The sequence below is a fragment of the Leptopilina heterotoma genome, unplaced genomic scaffold, assembly GCF_015476425.1.
Source record: "Leptopilina heterotoma isolate Lh14 unplaced genomic scaffold, ASM1547642v1 Lhet_0, whole genome shotgun sequence".
NCBI lineage: Eukaryota > Metazoa > Arthropoda > Insecta > Hymenoptera > Figitidae > Leptopilina > Leptopilina heterotoma.
In genome coordinates, this window is record NW_025110811.1 from 2,545,502 (window position 1) to 2,571,172 (window position 25,671).

The 25,671-nt window shown below is 21.9% G+C and overlaps 2 protein-coding genes across 9 annotated transcripts in view; one reads left to right on the forward strand and one right to left on the reverse strand.

The window, feature by feature from the left end:
- LOC122506251 (kinesin-like protein KIF12) overlaps positions 1-25,671 on the reverse strand; it is a 72,185-nt gene that overhangs the window by 42,340 nt on the left and 4,174 nt on the right. For all 3 annotated transcript variants that reach the window (XM_043618542.1, XM_043618361.1, XM_043618619.1), the window contains exon 2: positions 10,996-11,158. The gene's annotated coding sequence lies outside the window, so the exon portion shown is untranslated. The remainder of the gene's footprint in view (positions 1-10,995; positions 11,159-25,671) is intronic.
- LOC122505935 (unconventional myosin IC) overlaps positions 2,969-25,671 on the forward strand; it is a 34,640-nt gene continuing 11,937 nt past the window's right edge. For 2 of the 6 annotated variants that reach the window (XM_043617867.1, XM_043618171.1), the window contains exons 1-4: positions 18,471-18,561; positions 18,859-19,257; positions 22,207-22,335; positions 25,077-25,289. In XM_043617867.1, the coding sequence (XP_043473802.1) occupies positions 25,264-25,289 (26 nt within the window). In that variant the 5' untranslated portion in view covers positions 18,471-18,561; positions 18,859-19,257; positions 22,207-22,335; positions 25,077-25,263. Of the gene's footprint in view, positions 3,497-18,470; positions 18,562-18,712; positions 19,258-22,206; positions 22,336-25,076; positions 25,290-25,671 lie in introns of those variants that run through there. The other 4 variants (XM_043618097.1, XM_043617949.1, XM_043618031.1 and 1 more) reach the window with 4 other exon arrangements.

Below are 25,671 nucleotides of genomic sequence, written 5' to 3' on the forward strand. Positions count from 1 at the left end.
AAAAATATGAAAAGTTCAAATTTTCAAAGATTTTAATTTGAGACCTTTTTAAAATTCAATTATTTCTAAAAATCTACGCTATGATGCTTTCAATATTCAATTATAAACTAAAATTTTAACTGAAATTCATTTCTAAATCAATATTTATAAGAAAATTCTGCGAGAATTCAATTATTTAAATACAAAATAAATAATTTATTAAATAAGTGAATGTTTCTTAAAATCGAATTATGGTAATAAAGAATTATGTCAACAAATTTTTAAATAATTGAATTCCTAGCTTCAACGAATTTTAATAAAATTTTTAAGAATAATTACATTTTTTAAGGAATTCGATTAACATTGTATTAAAAATAATTGAAAGCCGGCAAAGAATTTTATTATTTGTGAAAATAATCGAATTCCTAAAAGAAATTTTATTATTTAAGAAACTAATTGAATCCCTGTAAAAAATTTATTATTTGTGAAAGTAATTGAATTATTGCGAAGAAATTTATTAAAATGTTTGAAAATAATTGAATTTTGGCAATGAATTTTGCTATTTATAAAAATAATTGAAATCTTGAAGAGGATTTTTAAAAATGCCATGAAAATAATTGAATTCTTGAGATTAATATATTGTTATTTATGACAATAATTGAATTTTGCAAAGAATATTATTAAAATTACTGAAAATAATTGAATTTTGGAGAAGAATTTTCCTATTTATAAAGTTAATTGAAATCATGGCGAGGATTTTAACAATTTTTTTTGGTAAATAATTGGATTTCTGCAAAGAATTTTATTACTTTTAAAATAATTGAATTCTTCAGATGAATATTGTTGTTTATGAAAATAATTGAATTCTTAAAATAAATATTGTTATTTATGAAACTGATTGGAATAATTCTTGATATGAATATTGATATTTATGAAAATAATTGAATTTTACAAAGAATTTTATTAAAATTCCTGAAAATAATTGAATTTTTCAGAAGAATTTTTCAATTTATGAAGATAATGGAAATCTTGACGAGGATTATCAACAATTTTTTGAAAATAATTGAATTTCGAAGAAGAATTTTATTATTCATAGAGATAATTGAAATTTTGACAAGAATTTTTGTAAATTTTTGAACATAATTGAATTTCTGCGAAGAATTATATTACTTTTGAAAATAATTGATAGCTTGAGACGAATTTTATTAGAATTTCTTTTTAAATAATTGAATTTTTTTGTGAAATTTTATTGAAATAGTAGACATTGAAAATAATTGAATTTTGATAAAATTTCTTGAAATTATTTTGAAAGAAATTTAATTTTGTTACAAAGAATTTCATTACAATTTTTGAAAATAATTGAATTTTTGAGAATAATTTTACTATACTTTTGAAAATAATAAATTTTACTTGATTTCAATCAAAATACTAATGTTTCTTTTGACTTCAGCATATCTTTATGATAAATTATTAGAATACTTAGAGTACCTTTATGCTGAATTATTAGAATAAAATTAAGCATAACTTTATGCTAAATTATTAGAACAAAAATAAAAATGAATGGTGCATAAATTTATTTTTCTATTATATTTAAATTCTCTATGCTCTTTAGAACTATAATATTGATGCAATAGCATACATGCAACAGTGTATTAACTATTAAACCATAAAAATTGAACAACTCGATAAGGAACGTAATATTTTAACGATACTAATGGATCAACAAACATAATTAAATGACTCTAAAACCAATTAGTCTTATGTTTAGGAATTTAAAACCAGTTTGGAAAAAAATAACTTCGAAGGAAAAAATGCTTCATATTTCCCCTTATTTTTAGAACACAAGATGCTGAATAAACAAGATCAAACGCTAATTACTATATTCTCTAATTGAAGTATTAGATTATGAGTATCAAATAATCAGTTGGTGATAGATACGCTTTGCAATTTACTAGACTAGATATAACTTGATTAATAAACCTACATTATCCGACAGGGGAGAAACAATTCATCACGAACTAACTAAAGTAACGCACATTTTCTTATAAAACAAAAAATATAATTTCTTTTGAAATATTTCTTTAGCACAAATGTAAATCAGTATTCTTTAATTATATCCAAAGTTATGCATTAATTAAGACTATTGTAGTTAATTTCACACTTACAAAAGCTTGAAAATAACGAGTTCTGTATTATAAGAACATTTATGGGAAAACATTTTTGTCACACTGCTTCTCTAAATAGCAAATAATTTCCTGTTGTTCTTTGGCAACAATAATAATTTATATCCCATGGAGAAACTTTTGTTACATTTACAGGAGAATTAGCATCTCATGTTTGTAATTTCACGCACATGTGCGAATACCGTACGATAATGATAACAAGATATGTAGCCTCACGTCGTATTAAAAATATAACAGACAAATGAAACGTGAGACGATTTGTGCCTTTTTCTATAGGTTAAGAATCAATCGCGAAACAATTGAAATTTCATCTATGCATTACCTATAAACATATCCATTAATTTTTGATTCTGAAAATTAGGCGAAGTTTATAACTTCTTTTTTTAATGAGCAAAAATTAGGTAATTACTAATTAGGTAAAACCTGAAGAATAGAAAGAAAATAAGAAAGCGAGAGAAGAAAATAGTTGGTCAAATGTTCGGAAACTCGGAAAATTTGTCGAAGTGTGTCTATACCTGCATTGAGGATAAAAAAAAGATCTTTTGTGGAGTATTTTCAAACAGGTAGACACACAAGGCACACAATAATACTTATTGTATGTCAATAATTTCCAAGGATCAAAGGGAAGTGATTCAACAAAAGATGCTTTTGATATTTGAGTTGTTGTATTATTCGAACTCGAACTATAAAGAAGCCTCTCTCGTGTCTGTGAGGATGTCGAGCACACACGCATTTTCCATATGCCTTCCCCGTTTTCTGATCCTCCACCTCTTTTGCCACTTCGTCTTCTTCAGTCCATCGATGGTGCGTGTATAGGAAAGCAACAACCAGCAGAGGCTAAACAGTTTCGTATGTGGCACCGTAGAGAACACTGAACAGACATTTAAGAGACTCCAGGCAACTGGTGCGTGTGTGTTCATAAAGTTAGTGCAACGTGTTCTCCAAAGGAGTTCGCCATTGCCACCTTCAAAAAGCCGGCCTCGAACAGACCACGAGGTTTTCGCTCCACCAAAGGCGAATTATACGCACGGTCTCCGCATGTAATCGGCATCGAGCACTCGGTGGCTCTTGGGCATTTGCAAGCGTCACTCCTTCGCGTAAGCAAAACACGTCCGGTATAGAAAAACACACACTCATAAACATTGTTCTCTTACTTAATTTTGGTTCAGTGTGACAATAAAATAAAAAATCATCCATTGTTACTAGCTATTGAAAAGTGCTTTTTTGATTTAATTTCATACCGATATTCAACAGTGATCATAAGGATATTGTTCATTGTGAAGTTTACTTTTGGATTGCTTACATAGTCGAAATCATTTTAGGAAATAAGAAAGGTGAGTCCTTTTTTTGTAACAATGACGTCATTTTCGCTGTCTGAGACCTTATTTAGCGGAATTCAAAACACATCTAAAACAAATCGAAACTTTTCAAAAAGTTGAGAATTGTTCTCCAAAAATAATGTCAAAAATTAAGATAACAAAGAACCAAACTCACAAAATGACAAAATCTACTAAAATATACAAAAATGTTTTCTAACTGATCTTCTTAAACAAGAACCAAAAATCTCTTTCGAAAAAACGAAAACTGATCCTAAATCTAAGCATGCACAATGCTTGAAATATTTTGTTTCAGCCTAAATCCTAAATTTGTTTTATAGAAGAATTTTTTACAAAAAGTAAAAACAACACCTGATTCTAAATCAAAACAAAAAGACCCAACTACTTGTAATATTTTTTCCATTCTAAATTGTAGAAAAAAAATTAAGACAGAAATTAAAATATTTCCTGTGACATGACAGTGTTATTTAAATAACAGATTATCTCTTTGTTATAAATGGTTAAAAAAAACAACCAATTGGCAATGGTAATTAAAACAAAAAAAATAGTTCTTTAATGTATTATCAGTCGTGTAAAATTTCTTTTTTCCGATTGCTACAAGAAAAATGATTAGCAAAATTTAAAGAGAAACATTTAAAAGAAAAAAACAGAAATATTTTACAGTATTCTGTAATTAAATTTATTACGAGTAAGAGACTACGATCAGCAAAAATTGCTTGATCAATAATAACTGGTGCTTAGTAAACTGCTTTCTTTTTCCCCGAAATATAATGATGCGCATTTTATAATACTAAAAATTTATTCCCTCATCAACAAAATTTGATTTCATTAAATCGACAAATTTTCATTCACTTCAAAAATATTTGAATGGTAATTTTATTACAATTTTCACTAAATTCTACAAATAAAAAAAAAATTCAATTTTACTTTCTGCTTATAATTATAATTAGTAGTTATAAAGGGTGTCTACTATTTTCGATCAACAAAATTCCCGGTTATTTCCCGGCGTTGTCCTAATTTTTCATCAAATTTAAATTTATTTGATTTCGAACATAAACAAATCTACAAATGGCTTTAAAAATTTTTATTAGAGTTTTTATGAACAATTAAATTCTTTTTGATGAGTTTCTTTAAATTTTTTGAAAAATAATGTTTTTTTTAAATAATTTTAATTAAAAATTTGGAAAATAATTGAATTTAAACAAAGAATTTTTTCAATTTTTTAAAATAATCTTGTCTGTTCATAATTATAGTTGAAAATTTGATTAATTCAATTTTATTAAAATATAATGATACTAATATTGAATTTCTGCAAAGAATTTTACTGTTTATAAAAGTAATTGAATCCTTCAAAAGAATGTTATTATTTATATGGAAATAATTAAATGTTTGCTTAGAATTTTATTACAATTTTTGAAAATAATTGAATTCTGAAGAACAATTTAATTATTTTTTTGTAAAAATAATTGAAATTTAGAGGAGAATTTAAAAAAAATTTTTTAAATAATTGAATTTCTGCGAAGAATTTTATTAGTTTTTTTCAAAATAATTGAATTGTTTTTTTAGAATTTTATGGAAATTTATGAAAATAATTGAATTCTTGTGAAGAATATTTTTTAAAAATAATATTCAAAAGAATTTTGTAAATCTTAAGAATTTTGCTATTTATGGAAATAATTGAATTCTTGAAAAGAATTTTTTTACAGTTTCTAGAAATAATTGAATTATTTTGACGAATTTTAATAAAATTTTTAAGAATAATTCCATTTTTCGAGGAATTCGATTAAAATTGTATTAAAAATAATTGAAATTCTGCGATGAGTTTTACTATTTATGAAAATAATTGATTAAGTATATTATCCGAAGAAATTGTTAAAAATAAAATTATAATTACGGTGACTAACTTCCCTTGATTATTTTCGAAAAATTTAAATAAAATTCTTGAAAAGAATTTAATTATTTTTATGATAGAACGTAAAGAAATTTCAATTACATATTTAAAAAATTTTCAATTATTTGTTTTTAAAAATTCAATTATCTTGAAACAACAGAATTGAAAAATTTCAAAAATCTTATTTTCAAGAATTTTTAAAAAAACTTTGCGAAAATTCAATTTTATTAAAAAATTTTAAGTGTGTATCATTTTTTAAATTAACAAATAAAAATTTTAATTGTTAATCTTCGCACTAAGAAACATGAATACATTAGAATGTGACTCTTTATAGAATTCAATTATTTATCAATTATTAAATTAAAATACTTTGAAAATTCGATTTGTTAAAAAGTTTTTAATGAAATTCTTTAACAAATTTAATATTATTTTCAATTGAATTTCACAAAATTTTTATTAGTTCGTTAATTTTTTAAAAATTTATTTATTTTTATTTATTTCTATTTATTTTTTCCGGATTTCCCGGTTAGTAGACACCCTGATTAGTTTTTATAAAAATTCTAATAATTAAAAAATATTTTTTTTCCTACATTTAAAATATACTTTTTTTAAAAAATTTTTAATGCACAAATATTCATAATAAGAAAATTTCCAAATCTTATCGAGTTACTTTTTTTTTTCTTGGTAAATTGAATCGAAATACTCATTATCTAGTTAAGCAAATACTATTTTCAGAAAATCTCTCATTTATGTGACTCAGTTCATTAAACCAACAATCATTTATTGTTTTATGTTTATCCGCGTATAAAAGTTGATATCGCCATTAAAAAAAAGAAGAAAAAAAAAGAACGATTGCCATAGCAATATTGCAAAATAGGCCATAATTCCCAAGAAACTCGTTCTTTCTCATCGTAAAATAAAAACGTTTTTCCACAAGGACACGTGTTTAAAGAACCTTTTGGAGACATTAACATCTAGGTCGTGACTCACACAAATACACTGAGAGTCAAGATCGATGATGATAATATCTTCATGGATTCATGCATAGAATTTGGCAGGATTCAATGTCATGTTATAACCTTCCAAATATACGATTTAAAATGAAAACCACATCAATTCTAATTATTTTCTTTATCACAGATAAATTCAGTAATTTTTTTTTTTATTATTTTATACTCTATAAAAAACCATCATTTGGCCTTAGATAATAAAATAAAAATTAGTGTCAAAGTAAATTTAAAAACTTTCATATTATTAGTCACACTTTTTTAGTTGACGAATTTTAATTACAATTTTAATGTTTTCAAATTTTTTGATAATCGGTAATGAAAGGTTTAACGTTAATTATCGGTTCCATTTAGTATAAAGAATTTTCTGCTTTCTTGTTCTTACTAAAAATATTTCAATAATTAAAAAATTATTTATTATAGTTATTAAAGAATTTCTGTAATTGTAAAATTAATCGAAAACATCAATTATTATTTTTCCATAGGAATTAACATTTTCAACAATTTCACATTCAAACCTTTTGAAAAAAATTAATTCTAATTGTTATATAGTTAAAAATATGAAAAATTCAGATTTTCAAAAATTTACTTTGAAGTTCATCTATTTATGAAAATTATAAACGCAATTCTTAAAATTAAATTAATTTTTAAATATTTAAGTAAAATTAATCATAATTTATGAATAATAACTTTTACGACATTTGTTAAAGATAATTAAATTATTTAAAATAAATTATTGTCAGAAGTGGAAAAAAAGAAAGTTTTGTATTAGAATTCGTGGTAATTTCTTAGTTTAAAAAAAAACAAAATTCAAAATTTTCTTATGAATTCTAAAAATTAATTAGAGAAAAAAAAATTTAATTATTAATTACGATTATAATATTGATAATGATCGAGTTATTATTTAATTATAGTTTAGAAACTCTTTCGTTATATTTTTACTCTTTTCTTTATTATTCCTTAATAATTTTTTTTCTTTTGCAGTAAATTTTCTGTTGACGAAAAAGGAAATAGAAAATTTACAAAATAACTAAATTTTCTCTTTTGTGATAATAATTATCAAATAAATCTCGAATAAAATAGATATAAAAAAATGCATTCCAGTAAAAATGAAAAAAAAACTAAATTCATAAAGCAACTTAATGGATTTGATATTATCTTCCGATCTATAAATTTTATTGCGACCGATTTTTATTGTCATATTATTGATGGTAATATTAAGAAGAAAAAAAGGGATAAAAATCTGTGAGTCATGTAATTTTTAAGGAAAAATTTCTTTCTGAATTTTTTGTTTTATTGCTATTTTATTTTATTCCGAATATGAAAAATTATATCTTTTAATAAAAATGTTACTCGATTTAAAAAATTACTTCCTTGGAAATTTTTTTAATTTATCTAATGGTAGCATAATAAATGCAACAAAAATTAATTTATAAAAAAAAGTTTCGATATTTTTAATGTGGAAAAATGTACGTTTTACATTTGTTTTTTTTTACTTTATCCTTTTATTTCGAGGTCAAGATATAGATTTTTTTTTTTTTTTTTTTTTGAGTTTCGCTTTTTCCTGCGGGCATCTAAAATAGCAGATAAGTGGATCGTAAAAGCATCGCAAGCCTATAGAGAGCAAAGAGTAGCGATCAGTTTGTGATTCTGCGAAGAAAACAGAAGCATCGGGCGCGGACCAGTGAAACTATCTTCTGAGAACACATGCTAACATAGAAACGTGAAAAACTTTTTCGCCAAGAATGGAAAGAGAGCTGTTAACTCTCTTTGTTCAAAAAGGATTTCTTTACTTGAGTAAAATGCGAGCGTTTAAGTTGTTAGCTAAAACCATATTTCAAAAAAAAAAAAAAAAATAGAAGAAAAGAAAAGTAATTTTGCTAATGGCGGAAGAAATATATTTTTTAAATCTATTATTTAAAAATTAAACATTTTATTTTACGGTATATTTTTTTTTCTCGATAATATTTAGTTAGGAGTATTCTAAAATAATTAAATAATGAACTAATTTTTTTTCCTTAAAAAAAAATAAAATTATTCAAAAATTCAATTAATTTTAAGAAATAGAAATAGAAAATTTTTAAAAACTTTCAGGATTTTAATTTAACATTATTTTAAATTCAAAAACTGTGAAATTTCAAATTCAAACCTTCTGAAATTCAATTATTTATAAAAATTTTAAACGCAACTCTTCTAAAATTCAATAATTTTTGTCATTTTTAAGTAAATAATTTTATAATAGTTCTTCAAGAATTAAATTTGTTAAAATAGATTCAATTTCATATTTTGTAAAATTTAATTATTGTAGTAATTAAAGAATTTAACAATTTTTATTAAAAATTTGTGGTGATTTCAAAGTTTATAAGACAAATAGAAATAAATTCAAAAAGTATTCAATTTTTTTAATATTTTGAAAGTCTTCTGGATATAAAAATCTAGAATTTTCTTATGAAGTCTACAAATTTAATATTTTTCCAGTACTTTCAGTACTAATTTCAGAAAAAATTTTAATAAAAAAGTTTCAAAAACTAACTTCTTTAGGATTTTTAATTCGAATTATTCAAAATTTCAAATTGATTGATTTATTTCTTCTTTAATTTCTTTTTGTTTGCTTTATAAATTTCGAATTTTAATAAAGAACGTTAAATTTTTTCTATTTCTGCGAAAATAATTTTTTTTAATTAATTAGGGTGTCTAACCAGGATTGAGAAAATAATTCCCTGACTTTTTACTAATTTTTCTTCTCTTTTAAGGCATTTACCTTCACTATTTTTGGGCTCTTCAAAAACACTTTATTTAGTTAATAGTCTCCATCCTTTGGTAAAAAATTTAAATTTATTAAAAATTAACAAAAGTTCGAAAAACCGATTTTCTTAAAATTCATCATTTTTTCTTCTCTTTTGTGGCATTTAGCTTCATTATTTTTGGGTTCTTGAAAAATACTTTACTTATTTAATAGTCTCCACATTTTGGTAAAAAATCTAAAATTATCAAAAATAATCAAAAATTCGAAAAACCGGATTTTGTTAAAATTCAACATTTTTTCTTCTTTTTTATGGCATTTAGCTTCATTATTTTTGTGCTTTTAGAAAATACTTTACTTATTCAATAATCTCTATCCTTTGGTAAAAAACTTAAAATTATTAAAAATTATCAAAAGTTCGAAAAACCGGATTTTGTTAAAATTCAACATTTTTTCTTTTTTTTTATGGCATTTAGCTTCATTATTTTTGTGCTTTTAGAAAATACTTTACTTATTTAATAATCTCCACATTTTGGTGAAAAATCTAAAATTATCAAAAATTCGAAAAACCGGATTTTGTTAAAATTCAACATTTTTTCTTCTTTTTTATGGCATTTAGCTTCATTATTTTTGTGCTTTTGGAAAATACTTTACTTATTTAATAATCTCCACATTTTGGTGAAAAATCTAAAATTATCAAAAATTCGAAAAACCGGATTTTGTTAAAATTCAACATTTTTTCTTCTTTTTTATGGCATTTAGCTTCATTATTTTTGTGCTTTTGGAAAATACTTTACTTATTTAATAATCTCCACATTTTGGTAAAAAATCTAAAATTATCAAAAATTCGAAAAACCGGATTTTGTTTTAATTCAACATTTTTTCTTCTTTTTTATGGCATTTAGCTTCATTATTTTTGTGCTTTTGGAAAATACTTTACTTATTCAATAATCTCTATCCTTTGGTAAAAAACTTAAAATTATTAAAAATTATCAAAAATTCGAAAAAATTGAATTTCTTAAAATTCAACATTTTTTCTTCTTTTTTATGGCATTTAGCTTCATTATTTTTGTGCTTTTGGAAAATACTTTACTTATTTAATAGTCTCTAATTTTTGGTAAAAAATTTTAAAATTATCAAAAATTGTCAAAAATTTGAAAACCCGAATTTCCTAAAATTCAACTTTTTTTTCTCTTTCATGGCATTCAGCTTCATTATTTTTGGGCTCTTGAAAAACACTTTACTTATTTAATAATCTCCACATTTTGGTAAAAAATCTAAAATTTATTATCAAAAATTCCAAAAACCGAATTTCTTAAAATTCAACTTTTTTTCTTCTTTCTTATGGCATTTAGCTTCATTATTTTTGGGCTTTTCAAAAACGCTTTACTTATTTAATAGTCTTCACCCTTTGGTAAAAAATTTACAATTATTAAAAATTTTAAATTATTCAAAAAACCGAATTACTTTAAATTTGAACATAGAAACAAACGATAATAAAAATCTTCTAAGTTTTGTTAGATTAAAAAAATTTGTTATTCAGAAAAATTTTAATTTTTGTATAAATTTTTAGAAATTTCCCTGGCTTTTAACGAGATTCTCTGACATTCCCTGACTTTTCCCTGACCGTTAGACATCCTGATTTAATAATAAAATTTACTGGCTTTTCCGTAATTTCTCTGACATGTGAGACTCAACTCTGAGAAAAATTAAGTAAAAAATAAATTTTAGAGAATGTTCTCTCAACTTTTTAATTATTGTTGTCTAATTAATTTTTATTATTCGTTAATGATCTATTATTTATTCTTTTAATATTTAATTAATTAATTAATTATTTTATAAACTGTTCTCTTACCTCATCATTCTTTTTATCCATCCATTTACATACATTCCTAAATTTCTTCTTTGGTAAAATTAAAATTATCCAGGTAGAAATTTCTCCCAAATTAAATATTTTTCTGTACGTAAATTTTTTCTTCTTTCTTTTTTTCATCACCAACATCTCGAGAAAAATGTTTCTGTAACAAAAAATAATGGAAATAAAGTTGAAAAAATTGTAAAATATAATTTATTGTAATCTAAAGAAAGATTGAAAATTTCCACACATTCTGGAATACTTTTACAGATTCAGAAAATGATCAGAAAAAAAAAATTTTAATAAAAGAAATCTAATTTTTTTTCATACAAATTTCTTTGATATTGTAATAAAAATTCTTAATTCCCATAATAAATTCTCAATTTTCCAAATAATTGTTATTCGTTGCTTCTCGATACACAAGAGATTAGGTGAAATAAAAGTTTATCTCTCGTATTTTAAAGAAAGACGCTTTTACATTGCACGTGATAAATGAATTTTAATATTTTTAAATTTTAAATAAAAATCTCAAAAATACTAGTTTAAAGAGATTAGAGTTTCTTCTCCGAAAGTTCTTTGAAAAACCGGTTGTGAGTTCTGATTCAGCTCGACCTTGAATCAGTCAGCGTGGACCCAAGGAAGTTCAGGGTTTTCACGGCACTCTGCCATGAACATGAACTTAATAAGCAACGTTGGGAGCGACGATTGCCCCGCGTAATAATAAATTAGTACATTTTAAGTATATTTAAAATTCACCGAGTTGAAACTTTCCAAAAGTCTCATTATAATAAACCAAACAAAAAAATAAAGAAAAAAAAAATTACCCACCAGTCCAAAAGAAGAAATTCTCATTTATTCTCCTCAAGTTTATAATTTACAACATTTAAAGTTTCTTTTTTAAAATTTTATTCTCAGTTACCTATTTTTATAATTTTTTTTTTTTTTGCAATTAAAAAAAATAGTTGGACAAAAATCTAACGATTCTTATCGAAATTTTAATTAACACGTCTTTTTTCAAATTACGAGTTCGACAATTGCGTTAATTAAAAATTGTTTTCAAACTGATATCTTATTTCTCGTGAAAAATTCACGTTTGATTAGATTAAATTTTTTTTCCCGCTTCTAATACTTATTAGTAATTGCAAATTCGTTAGAGAAAGAAAAATTTACTTATTCTCTATATCAGAAACGTGTGTTTACAGAAAGAATTTTTTTCCTTTTTTTAAATTTTTTTGCTCTGCGATATGTGTGTGCGGGATATTTTCTGCTTTCGCGCCAAGAGCCTTAAAATAATGAACTTTTGAATAATATTCTGAAAAAAGGCGAATAAGAAAAAAAAATTAAGCAAGGGCAAAGACTCGAGAGTTATAACCGAAATAAATTCGAATCTATTTTCAGTTTGAAACGTTAGACTTGGAAAGGCGAGGGAAGAAAAGCATCTTATCTTTCTAGACGTTTAAACACACGTTTATAATGGAGTCATAAAAAAGTATCTAATTTTAGTGAATTAGTCTTTATAATATACAAGGGAATTAATTTTCAACTCAAAGAAATTAACCAGAAAAAAAAATGAAACGAGAAAAAAACAAAATAATAACAAAAAAAAATTAAGAAATTGGGAATTTTATAAACCTTGAAAAAACCTGGAATTATTTTCAAAAATTTTCCTCAATTCAATGATTTTTAATATCTACTACTTTAATAAAAAAAATTCTAAAAGAATTCAATTATTTATAATGCAGCGTTGCAACCCTGCATTAATTCAAATTTCAAAATGGCAGATCCAAAATGGCGGATAAGAAAGAAAGAATTCTTTTTGAATCTAAATTCAATAACCAAAGTAAAAAAAAAGTTCCTCCACTCATTCTAGTAACTGTAAAAGTAGGTCTTACTCATGAGGCTTTATAATACAATTCTCAATAAGGATAAAAAAGGAACAACATATTTCCCTTAAACGGTGAATTTTTTTTCCTCTTACACTCCTTTTTCTTTTATTCCGAGAGAATAGTTTCAGACGATAATACAATTAACTTCCTTGAATATGAGAAAGTTATGTTGGCCTCAAGAAAATAATTCCATAATATAAAAAGAGGGTAGCATCATGTGACGTGAGATTTCTCACAATTTGTAAAAATACTCGTATATAAATATAAATTTAAGTATATTTGAGTTTGTTGCCAATATTAAAAACCGGAAATGGTTAACAATGAACAATGGTAAAGCGCGTGCCTTTTCCACTATCTTGTACATAGAGAGATAACAAGAACGGAATTGTCAGTTGAGTGGACAGTACACATTTTATGCAAAGAAAAAAAAGAAAAAAAGAAAAGAAACAAGCCGGAAGTTTTTAGAGGTTAACGTGCGAGCATTACAGTCTATTATGTTGGATGTATATGCGATAACAGTAAAGACGTATGAGCATTATTACTGGACTAACTTCCATCATAGATTAGAATAATTGCCATAATTTTGTCAACTCGTTGACTTTTCAAAGTTTGTTCACGAAATAGTTTATAAGCCAAATATTTACTACAAAGAAAATTTTCAGTTAGAAAAATTCTTTTCTGACAATTCATATTTAACCAAATTTAAAAAATTTTGAATACTATTTAAATGATTAATTATTAATTAACGCCTTAGAAAAATCAACAAATTAGGCAATTTTCTGAACTGTCCCAACTTTTGTTTTGTTGAAGAAAATTAAGATCTTATATTTTAGTACAAAATATTTAAAGACTGCTAATATTGGTTTGCGACAAAAATTAAATTTTGTTTTTCCCTGATTTCTAGACAAAATTTTGACTTTTTACCCGACCATAAAAAAAATTCTGATTTACTCTGTAAATTATTAGATACTAAAAAAAATTTCTATTACATTTATTTACGAATTTCCTTAATTGTAAAATTATTCAAAAACACCAATTGTAATTACAATAATTAAAGGTTACCGAGTGATAAAATCATTATTTTATATTGTAAAAAATTTAAAATATGGTTACTGTTTATTAATAGAAAATAAAAACTTGAAATAATTTTAAAAAATTTCGATTAAGCTTTTTGAAAAAAATCAGTTCCATAAGAATTTTTAATTAAAAGTATGAAAAATTGAAATTTTCAAAGATTATAATTTGAAACCTTCACAAAATTCAATTATTTCTAAAAATTGTTAGTAACTTCTCCAAAATTCAATTATTATTTAAAACTTTCACTGAAATTAATTTTTAAATCAATTAATTGATTTTTAATCAACTTTATTACAAAATTCTACGAGAATTCAATTACTTAAATGCAAACATAGATAATTCATTGAATAATTAAATATTTCTTAAAATTGAATTCTTAGACATAATTTTATCAACAAATTTTTAAATAATTGAATTCTTTCGACGAATTTTAATAACATTTTTAAGAATAATTACATTTTTCGAGGAATTTTATTAAAATTTTATGAAAAATAATTTAAATTCTGCAATGAGTTTTATTATTTATGAAAATAATTAAATTACTGCGAAGAATTTTATAAAAAAAAGTTTCAAACAATTTATTTTTTTTGGAAAAAATTTATGCAAATTCTATTTTTCATAATTATATTCATGTGAAATTTTTATTATTTTAGAAAAGAATTGAATATTTGTGTAGAACTTTGTCAAAATTGTTTTTGAATAATTGAATTCTTTTGGGAAATTTTATTAAAATAACAGATATACAAATTATTGAATTAAGAATAATTTTTGAAAATAATTGAAATTTTGCCATGAATTTTATTTAAATTTTTGAAAATAATTAATTGAATTCTCGTGATGAATACTATTATTTATATGAAAATAATTGAATTTTGCAATGAATTTTATTAATTTAAAATTCCTGAAAATAATTGAATTGAGATATTCTTTTATAAAGATAATTGAAATGTTGATGACATTTCTTTCTTTCTTTTTACATTTTAAAAAAAAAAAATTGAATTTCTGCGAAGAATTTTATTAATTTTGAAAATAATTGAATTCATGTGATGAATATTGTTATTTATGAAAATAATTGAATTTTGCAATGAATTTTATTAAATTTCCTGAATATAATTGAATTTTGTAAAAGAATTTTGCTATTCATAAAGATAATTGAAATGTTGACAAAATAACTTTTCAAAAATTTTCGAAAATAATTGAAATGTTGACAATAACTTTTTAAAAATTTTTGAAAATAATTGAATTTCTGGAAAAAATTTTAATATTTATTAAAAAAGGATATTGGATCCGAGATTTTTAAATTTGCACTTCACATCTTAAATTTGTTTCTAATTCATTGATTCAAATAAAGTTTGTTATTATGTATAATTTTTCTTTGTTGTAGAAAATAAAAAACATTATTTATTTGCTTCTTCAACTAAACACAATTAAATCCAAATTCGTAAAAATTCATAAAAAGCATTATTTATTTTCTTCTTCAGCTAAAAGGAACTGAATAAAAATTCTCATAAAAGAAAATTCATTTATGGATTAATAAATTCCATTAAAATATCTATTATTTTGTCACATACACTATGGTTTAAAAAGCTATCGATCCATTTATATAGGATTACGAAATGACAAACTGTGCCACAACGTTGTGAATATAAACGTGACCCTAATTGCTTCATGACAAAAAATGCAGTAATCACTTTGTCACAGTCTCTTCTATGTACAACATTTAATTGTTCACATCGTCTGATAAAATGTCAACTGATATTTGTCATCTTCAAATAAACAAGAAATGCAGGTATATTAATTGCTAAATTTCCCTTGTTTTGAAAAAAAAACACACACATCAGGGTATTTGCACAAGGCATAAATTACAATTAAAAAAATTTCCTTTTTCTCATTAATAAGTAACCAAATAATAAATAACGAAATAAAAATTATTGGATAACAATCGAATAAATAACAAAACTAAAGATTTTCCAAATTGAAAATTATTGTTTCCTAAATTCAATTTTCTAAATTTCGTAAAAGGGAAAAATATTAAATAACAACTAATAAAATAATCGAGAGTATTTTTCTCTTTGTTTCACGAGAGTTAAATTTATGAATGACTTAAGCAATAATAAAATATAAGAATGGACAAATGAAGCCTCTTGACTTTATAAGCATCTAGTTAACTTTCACAATAACTGAAAGAGATTTTCTTAGTCACACACCAGGGCAGGTTCATGAACACGTGAGTGACTCAGCTTCTGGAAGCAGTATCTTTTACATCTACTTCAAAAAAAAAAAAAAAAAAAAAAAAAAAAAAAAACACTTTGTCTTACAAATGCTACTTAAACGGATGACTTTGCTAAATTTAGAGTCGAAATCCACTTCATAAATCACAAAAGTACAGAAATAAAGACACAAAGAATTCACAAAATAAAATTTTTTAATTATCAAAGTGCTAAAAATTTTATTTTCAATTTAAAATTTTTTTTTTCGTTCCTTCAATTATTTGCTACAAAACGGGAATATTTTCAAAAACGAAAAAAAGTAATTCGAAATTCTAGTGTCTCGAATTTTATTAAAATTCGTTTTATTAATTTTATTAATTTAATTAATTTAATTAATTTCATTAAAATTGTCTTTAAGTAAATTTTTTTGTCTCGAATTTTATTAAAATTCGTTTTATTAATTTTATTAATTTAATTAATTTAATAAATTATTTTAATTAATTTAATTAATTTCATTAAAATTGTCTTTAAGTAAATTTTTTATTTTTATTGATATATTTTATTTATTCAAATTTTTATTTTCATTCTATCGAATTTTCCTTCTGTTAAATAATTGACATTTAGCAGAATATTGGTAATTAACTAAATTGGCACAAAATAATTAAATTTGATCGAAAAAAAATACTTTATAAATTCGTGACAAAATTTTGTAACATATAAATCTGAAATTCTAAGAAAATATTAAATAATTTTACAATTTGAGCATAAAAAAAATTATAGGAAGTTACTCTAAAATTAGGTGGGAAAAAAAATTATTCACACCATTTGCTTAAAAAAATTCCTACTCGTTAAAAAATAAGGTCAAATTTCAAGCAATTGAATCTGACAAAGCAAAGTTCCTTATATTATTCTTTTTGGTCCAATTTTTCCAAAGTGAAAAATTCAATTTTTTAAAAAAGTTCTATAAAATTCTATTTGAGAATTCAATTATTTTCAGAAATAATTAAATTTTTGATGTACTGAAAATCATTAAATTCTTGTAAAGTATTTATAAAATAATATGAAACTAATTGAATTCATGTTAAGAATTTTATCAACACTTTTTTTAATAATTGAATTCTTTCAGGAAAATGTAATTAAAATTGCATTGAAAATAATTTAATTCTTGTCAAGATTTTTATTAAAATTCTTTAAAATAATTGAATTGTTTGATAAAGAATTCGTTTTTAAATTATTTCAATTTCCTTAGAAATAAAGGAATTTTTAAAAATAATTTTTACTAAAAATATGGAAAATAATTGAATTTTAAGAATTTCTTAAAAATTTTTTTTTTTAAATTATTCATAGAAAATTAATTATTCTTTTAAACAATTTTTTTTAGAGTTTTTGTAAATAATTACCTTTTTTTAAGAAAAATTGAATTCTTTAGAAAAATAAATTTTATTCTAATTTTTAAAAATAATTGAACCTTTTAGAGAAATTTTATTAAAATTGTATTTAAAATGATTGAATTTTTCAGAAGAATTTTATTATTTACAAAAATAATTTAATTCTTGACAAGAATTTTATAATTTATAAAAATAATTGAATTTTGCAAAGAAGTTTTTATTAGAATTGTTGAAAATAATTTAATTTTTATTAAAACTCTTTAAAAATAATGGAATTTAAATGATACTTTTAAAAATAATTATAATATTCTTTCGAGAAATTTTATTAAAATTGTATTGAAAATAATTGAATTCTTATGTAGAATTTTATTATTTATGGAAATATTTTAATTCTTGCTAAGAATTCTTTTATTTATGAAAATAATTAAATTCTTAAGGAGGATTTTATAGTTCATAAAAATAATTGAATTGTTACGAAGTATTTTTTCTGAATTTTTGAAAATAATTGAATTTTTTTTAAGGAATTCTTTAAAAAATTTTGAAAATAATGATTTTTTAAAAAGAATTTCATCAAAATTGTTTAACACAAATTGCAAAAAATAAAAAAATGTTCATTTGAACATTCGAAACATTAAAATCACGTTTTTTCTATTTCAAATGTTAAATATTTATCGACAATAGTAACAATTAGTTTATTGTTAGATCTAAAAGAAATAATTTTTATTCTTTTACGGTCTATAAATAAAAATTCCTTTGTTCCAATTCGTCACGCAAATAAAATGTATATGTATACAATATTTTAAATGAACTGTTTTTTCGTCTGCATAGATATCAATAATATGGGGTCACGAAATAAATGCTTTTGCAGATATAATTTTCTTTTCAGTCGTCTCGCGTTTACAACATAAAACTAAAGTCGTAAGAGACCTCGGAAGGCCAATTTCATTTTGTTTATTAAAAAAAAATTACGTCCAATTCCTAAATATAAAAAAATAAATAAAAAAAGTAAAGAAGTAAACTGACCTTTGAAAATTAATAAAATTCGACGTAAATTTTTTAAAGTTGATTAAAATCAGAATTGAAAATCAATTTTTTTTTCTCAATTTGTATTATAAAAAAAAAAATAAATAAATAAAAGAAAAAAAATAAAACACGCCAATGTACATTTTTATCGTAGTGACAAATTTCCGTTTAATCTGATTACATTAATTAACATCAATTTGTTGAAATTTAATAGCCGCATGATTTGTATCGATAAAATGAAATTGGCCTTCGTATGAAGAGAAGTTTCTTCTGTCTCAGGTGCGGTGATAAATCTTTTATTATAATATACAGTAACAATAATTACAGGTGTAAGAGAAAAGAAACTTTCGTGATTGTGAATATACACTTAATAATTATAATAAATTATTCAACACCCCCGCGAGCATTTACTTATACTACATAATTAAGTTGATTTTTCATATTTTATACCTATATTTATAAATAAACAAATTTTATAATTGTTTTTTAAAACTGACTCATTTTTGTGTATAATAAAAAAAAAAAAATTTTAAAGCGCGCGCGAAATTTTACAAAAAAAAAATTATTATCATGTTATGTAACAATAAAAGTGATATATAAGTAAAACAATATTTGTGTATTATATAAAATATTTTAAACAAACTGACGCAAAAAGACAAGGAAAAATATGATTCAAAGGTAAATTGATTACATCTAATAAAATAATGATTTTTCAAATAAAAATATTTGAAAATATGATTATAAAATTGCCCCCTATTTTTGTTGTTTAATAAATAAAATTTTTTAATAATAAGACAATTTAATAATATTTCTCTATTGTTCAAATAATTTTACTAATTAGTTAATAACTATAATCGTATTCCGAATTTCTGTTCTAAGTTTGAAGTTTAGTTTTGTTTTCTTTTTTGTTTCCTATCTTTTTTTTTTGATAATTTTTCGCAGAATAACTGAATCCTTTAGAAGAATTTTGTTAAAGTTTTTAAAATAATTCAAAAGAATTTTTATTTTAATTTCAGTGAAGAAAATTTATTAAAATTGTTCTGAAAATAATTGAATTCCTGTGAAAAATTCTATTATATTTATATTTCCAAAAAATAATTTAATCCTTCTACAGAATTTTATTTAAATTTCTAAAAATCCTTAAATTGTTTCGAGAAGAATTCTTTTAATTCTTTTGTAAATTATTTAAAACTGTGCGTTAAAAATAATTTCTTTTAAAAATTTTAATTTTTACATTCTTAAAATTTCTTGAAACAATTTAATACTGTAGAGAAATATTTATTTTCTACAAAAAATAATTTAATTCCTGAGAAGAATTTTATTATTTACAATGCAATTTAATTCTTGCATAAAATTCTATTAAAATTTTTAAAAGTCATTGAATATTATTTCGGAGAATTTTATTAAAATTATTTAATTTAATTAAATATTTTATTTAATTATTTAGTTTTTATTAAACGGCTAATCCCGTTAATAAATAAATAAAATTTTTGAAAATAATTGAATATTTTTAAAGAATTTTATTAAGATTTATTATTTATGAAGAATAATTGAATTTCTGCAAATAATTTTATTAAAATTTTTGAAAATAATTCAATTCTTTTTTTTTTAAATTCTATTAATTTTTTTTCAAAAATAATGAAATTCCTGCGAAGAATTTTATTATTTACGAATATAAATTACAATAATTCAGTTATTGCGAAGATTTTTATTACACTTTTGGAAAATAATTGAATTGTTTCGATGAATTTTATTAAACTTAATTAATTAGTTAAGAAATTAATTTTGGTAAATTTCAAATTTGTAATTATTGAAAAATTGAAGTTGATATTTGTATAAATAAAATTTTTTTACCTAGTTTGCATAATAATAAATTCAGACAAGTGGTTTTTAATAAAAATACGAAATTTGAATACTTTTTGATATTTTCAAATTTAAATGAACTTTTTATTCTTAATTTATATTGTAATATTTTATATTTTTATTTGAAATATATTGCTTTCAATTTATTAATTTTTATATAGACTTTGGTAATTTTTTTGTTTCATCAATTTTAATTGTTGTTTGTGACAATTTTTTTAATTGACTCCCTGAGGAGAAAATCAATTAGTTTTTGAAACTTTGGAGCATATGTATTTTCATTCAAAACCACTTTGTTCGATATTCGTTTTACTATTTTCCTGCAACAAAATAATTGTCTTTTAATAAAAATAATAGAAATTATAGAAAATAATTGAAATAAAAAAATTAAACTTATTTTGAATTTAATTTAAAAATTAAAAAAAAAATTCAGATAAATAAAGAGGTAAAGAGACAAGTGAAAAAAAATAATAAGTGGGAGAAGTTGAGAATATAGAAGAAGTGACAATCTGTTCATTCTAAATTTAACCCTTTGTGAGGAAGGTTTATTATTCGTGCGCAATTTGTGATTTATCAATGCTAACTTTTTTTCTTCAATCAAAACATTTTTTTCCGAAAATTATTAATAACATTTATTATATTAATAGTTTAATTATTTTCCTCATTAATATTATTATCATAATTTTTTTTTATCAAACAATTTACAATTTGTCACCAAATTCTTTACATCTGCTTGTAAACATTTCATTTTTTTTTCTTTTACATTACTAAAGAATTACATCTATTCAGCAATTAAATTTGAACATTAAAAAAGGAGTGAAATTTTACAATAGTAAACAAATTTTTATTATTCATTTGCGTGATTTATTATTTATATATATTTATAGACTTGAGAATTAATTACAAGAAAATATATAATAATAGAAGTGTTTACAAGTAAACGATAATTCAAAGAATTAATGAGAATTGTTTTTTTTTCTTATTTCACTAATAGTGCAAATCGAAAGTTTTTCTTTTACATATTCGCCTGTTAAAAAAAGAGAGGATATATATATCACGCGGGTGTGGTGCGCGCGGACTGCAAAAGAAAAAGTGATCTAGATCGTAAAAGTGAATTTGCAATTGCATAATTTCACGGATCGTTGTGCGCAACGAGTAATCGAGAATCTAACACATTTATGTTTGTATTATTCTCCTCAGAAATGTTTGAGAAAAAAACAATGACATGAAATTATTTATTTTTATTTTAGAAAAATGTAAAAAAAATAGAATTACTTTCTCTCCTTTTATTTAGTAAACATTTTTATTGTTTACAATAAAAACTGTTTTTACGAAATAATTACAAAAAAACGGTTCCAACGAAAAGCTAATATTTTTAATTTAATTTAATAATTAATAGGTATTTATAATTTTGACGCATTTTTAATTTGTTTAAACAATTATTATTTTTTATTTTCAAATATCAACTTCAACTTTTGAATACATTAAACTTTCAAATTTTATTAAAATTTCTCTTAAGTTCAAATAATTATTATTGTTTATTATTTTCAAAATATTTAATAAAATTCTTATGCAAAAAATTCAATTATTTTCCTGAGGGAAAATTCGTCTGCAAAAAAATCTCAAAAAGGGTGGATTATTGATAATTTTTTTTGCAATTGAATTAGAAAACAATCAGTTTGTCCGGCCAATCAAGATAAATTTTTATACCACGTAAATGCATATCTTATCTTAAGACGATACATTTAATGTTTGGATCTTCTTTAGTAGAGAAAATTAATATTGGAATCGTCAGTGTGATAATCGCGCGAGTACCCTCGAGATTAAATGTGAACAGACAGAAATCCAATTAATCCACATTAATTACATTTGGAATTCATTATTCGAAAAAATGGGGTGAGTGCAAAACGATAAAGTTTATAGTGAATAATCGAAAAAAAATTTAATTAATTGACCCTTGTTAAGATAAAAAGCAATTTTATCAATTTTAATTCAAGCCATTGATTAAAATTCTTTTTAATCAGTATATTATTATAAAATTTACAAAATTTTATATCTCTACTGATCTATTAAATTTTTTCGAAAAAAATTGATAAATAATCGATCTTTTATCCCAGAAAACTTCGATTTTAAAATTCTATAATGGAAATAAAATTTAATTAGAATATTTTTTCAATTAAATCATAATTACAAATTAATTCATTAAATTTAATGATATAATTAAACTGTAATTATATTTATAATTAGATCCAAATTTAAAATATACGAGAATATAAAAATTAATTATATTAATATAATATTAAAATATTAAAATTAAATTAATTATGTTTATATTTAGATGTAAATAAAAGTGTTATTGACAAACATTGCGCTAAAGTACATTAAGTTTCCATAAGTTGGAGATAATTATATATTTCAACATTATGTAATAAATATTTTCAAATAAATTGCCAAGAAACAGTTTATTTTGTACTTGAATTTTTTTACAACTACCTGTTCATATCAGTGGCTTCGTATATATTATGAACATTTCCAATATTGTATCTAATCTACAGCTTATCGCGAATGTCCACAAGGACGGGTTAGAAGTTTGCATGAAAGCAAATATAATAAATGTTTTCTATGTTAAAAGTTCAATTTACCCTCCTAATGAATATAGTTTTCAAGATCGAATTGCCCACTCGACTTTAATCATTTCAATAAAATTTATCAACAAAAATTTATTAAAATTATAATTTATTTGAATACAAAAAACCTCAAGTTTAATAATTTAATAACTATTTATGCTATTTATCATAATTATATCATTCACACTCTGATAATAATTATTACAAAATAGTAAAAATTAATTAAGTAAAGTTTATAAAATAATTAAGTTAATTTAATTAATTATTAATTAAATAAAGTTAATTGACGATTAATTAAGTTAAGTTAAAAATTAGTTAAGTAAAGTTAATAATTAATTAAGTAAAGTTTAAAAAATAATTAGGTTAATTTAATTAATGATTAATTAGATAAATAGAATTAAATGACGATTAATTAAGTTAAGTCAATAATTAGTTAAGTAAAGTTAACAATTAATTAAGTAAAATTAATTAACGATTAACTAAGTACAGTTAATAATTAATTAAATAAAGTTAATTAACGATTAACTAAGAAAAATTAATAATTAGTTAAACAAAGTTAATTAACGATTAATTAAATAAAGTTGGTAAAATAATTAAGTTAATTTAATTAATGATTAATTAAATAAAGGTAATTAACGATTAAATAAGTTAAGTTAATAATTAATTAAGGAAAGTTAATTAATAATTAATTAAGTAAAGTTAGATGATTTAGCAATTTAATTATTTTTTAAAAAATTTTTATGCAAATATTTTTGAAAACGCTTTTCTTGTAATTTTCATAATGAAAATCAATAAAACAAAATATTAATTACTTACGAAAGATATTTTTTTTTCTTGAAAAAAATTCTAAATTAAGAAACTGTTGTCACAAGAATTTGATTTTGAATTTCTCTGATTTTAAAATTTCCCAATAAAATTCTTTAAAATATAAAATTTATTAAAATTTATAATAATAAAATTTCGACAATTGGAAATTTCGAAGAAAATTGTAATTGAAATTGAAAATTTGAAAATTTTTTAATTATTTTCGAAAATTCAATTATTCTCAAACAATTTTAATTCAAATATTTCAAAAATCTAATATTTTGTTATATATTTTAATAGCTATTATTTTTTTCCAATAGAAATTGATTTTTTTTTAATCTTAAATTTTAAAACTTTTTGAAATTTAATTACATATTTCTAAAAATCAAAATTGTAATTCTAAAAAATTTGAATTATTTTCTGGAATTTTTAACTAAAATTACATCTTTAATAATTTGTTTTAAATAAATATGAAAAAATATTTTAAACTTCTATAGCAATTGATATTTTAAAAAATTTAAATTTGAAACCTTTTGAAAATTATTAACAAAAATTTCAACTAATAATTCTTTCAGTATTCAACTATTTTTCTAAAATTTTCAACTAAAATTCGACTCTAAAATAATTATTTTTAATATTTTTTAGAAAATTCTTCGTGAATTCAATTATTAAAATACAAAAATTAAATTATTTATAAAAAATGCAACTGCAACTCTTCAATAATATGTTTAAAGTGAGAAAAAAAAGTTTTTAAAGTGAGAAAAAAATTCAAAGACAATTTGAGATTTTCAATATTTTTAAAGAATTAACAAAGACCAGAATATTTTTGTTTTTTTCACAATAAAGTGAATAACGAGATTTTCTATTTACTTTCTTTAATTTATTTTTTTTTATTTATAAAAAAAATTATTCTTTACATTAAAGAAATTAATTTACAACTAAGTGAATTTTAGTAAAGTAATTTTTAAAAATATTTAAACAGAAAAAAATCAAACAATTTTTTTTAAAAATTCGGCCACAACGACTTTATTTGAAATATAATAGTCTGACCCTTTAGTAAAATTATTTTTTACAAATATTAAAATGAAAAACAATTTAATAAAATTATTTTTTATAAATATTAAAATGGAAAAAAATTTTCGTTCACTTGAAACATTGAAAACTTCAAATTGCTTGCTTTTAATTAGTTTTTACATTCATTTCCAGGCATTGAAAATAATAATAATTTTTGCCAAAATAAGAGAAAAATGAAATTATTTCCTGTATATAAAGATTTAGTGACTAATGACATTGATACAGAAGAACTGTGGCAATTTAAGTCGACACGCAAGTACTTAAGTCGGTGTCAGACTCCACGTGTGGTTTAAAGTTCTTCGTTTGCAATACGAGTATAATGGGGCATGAAAAATTATATATATGGTAAACTAACCGAGAACAGTCACTGAACTCAAAAAGAGTCAACGACTACCTTTAGATCTAGTATAAATAATAAATAACTACCATTTTTTATTTATCTTCTATTTTTCGGTTTTTATTTTCTTTATTTTTATTTTTATTTTTTTTATTTTTAATTCGTCCCAATTCTCTTCGGGGGAAATATAAAAAAAAAAGTTCTCTTTGTCACTTTAACGATATATTCTGCGCGAGTTGAATACTAATCGGTTATTTGCTACTGTTACTCCTGACTCACAATGTCATGATTTTCTTTTTTTTTTTTTTTTTGTGTGTGTATGTTCTCAATGCAATAAAAATTGTTTAATTAAGACAAGACGAACGGTGTGTTTCTTAACGGTATCTCTCG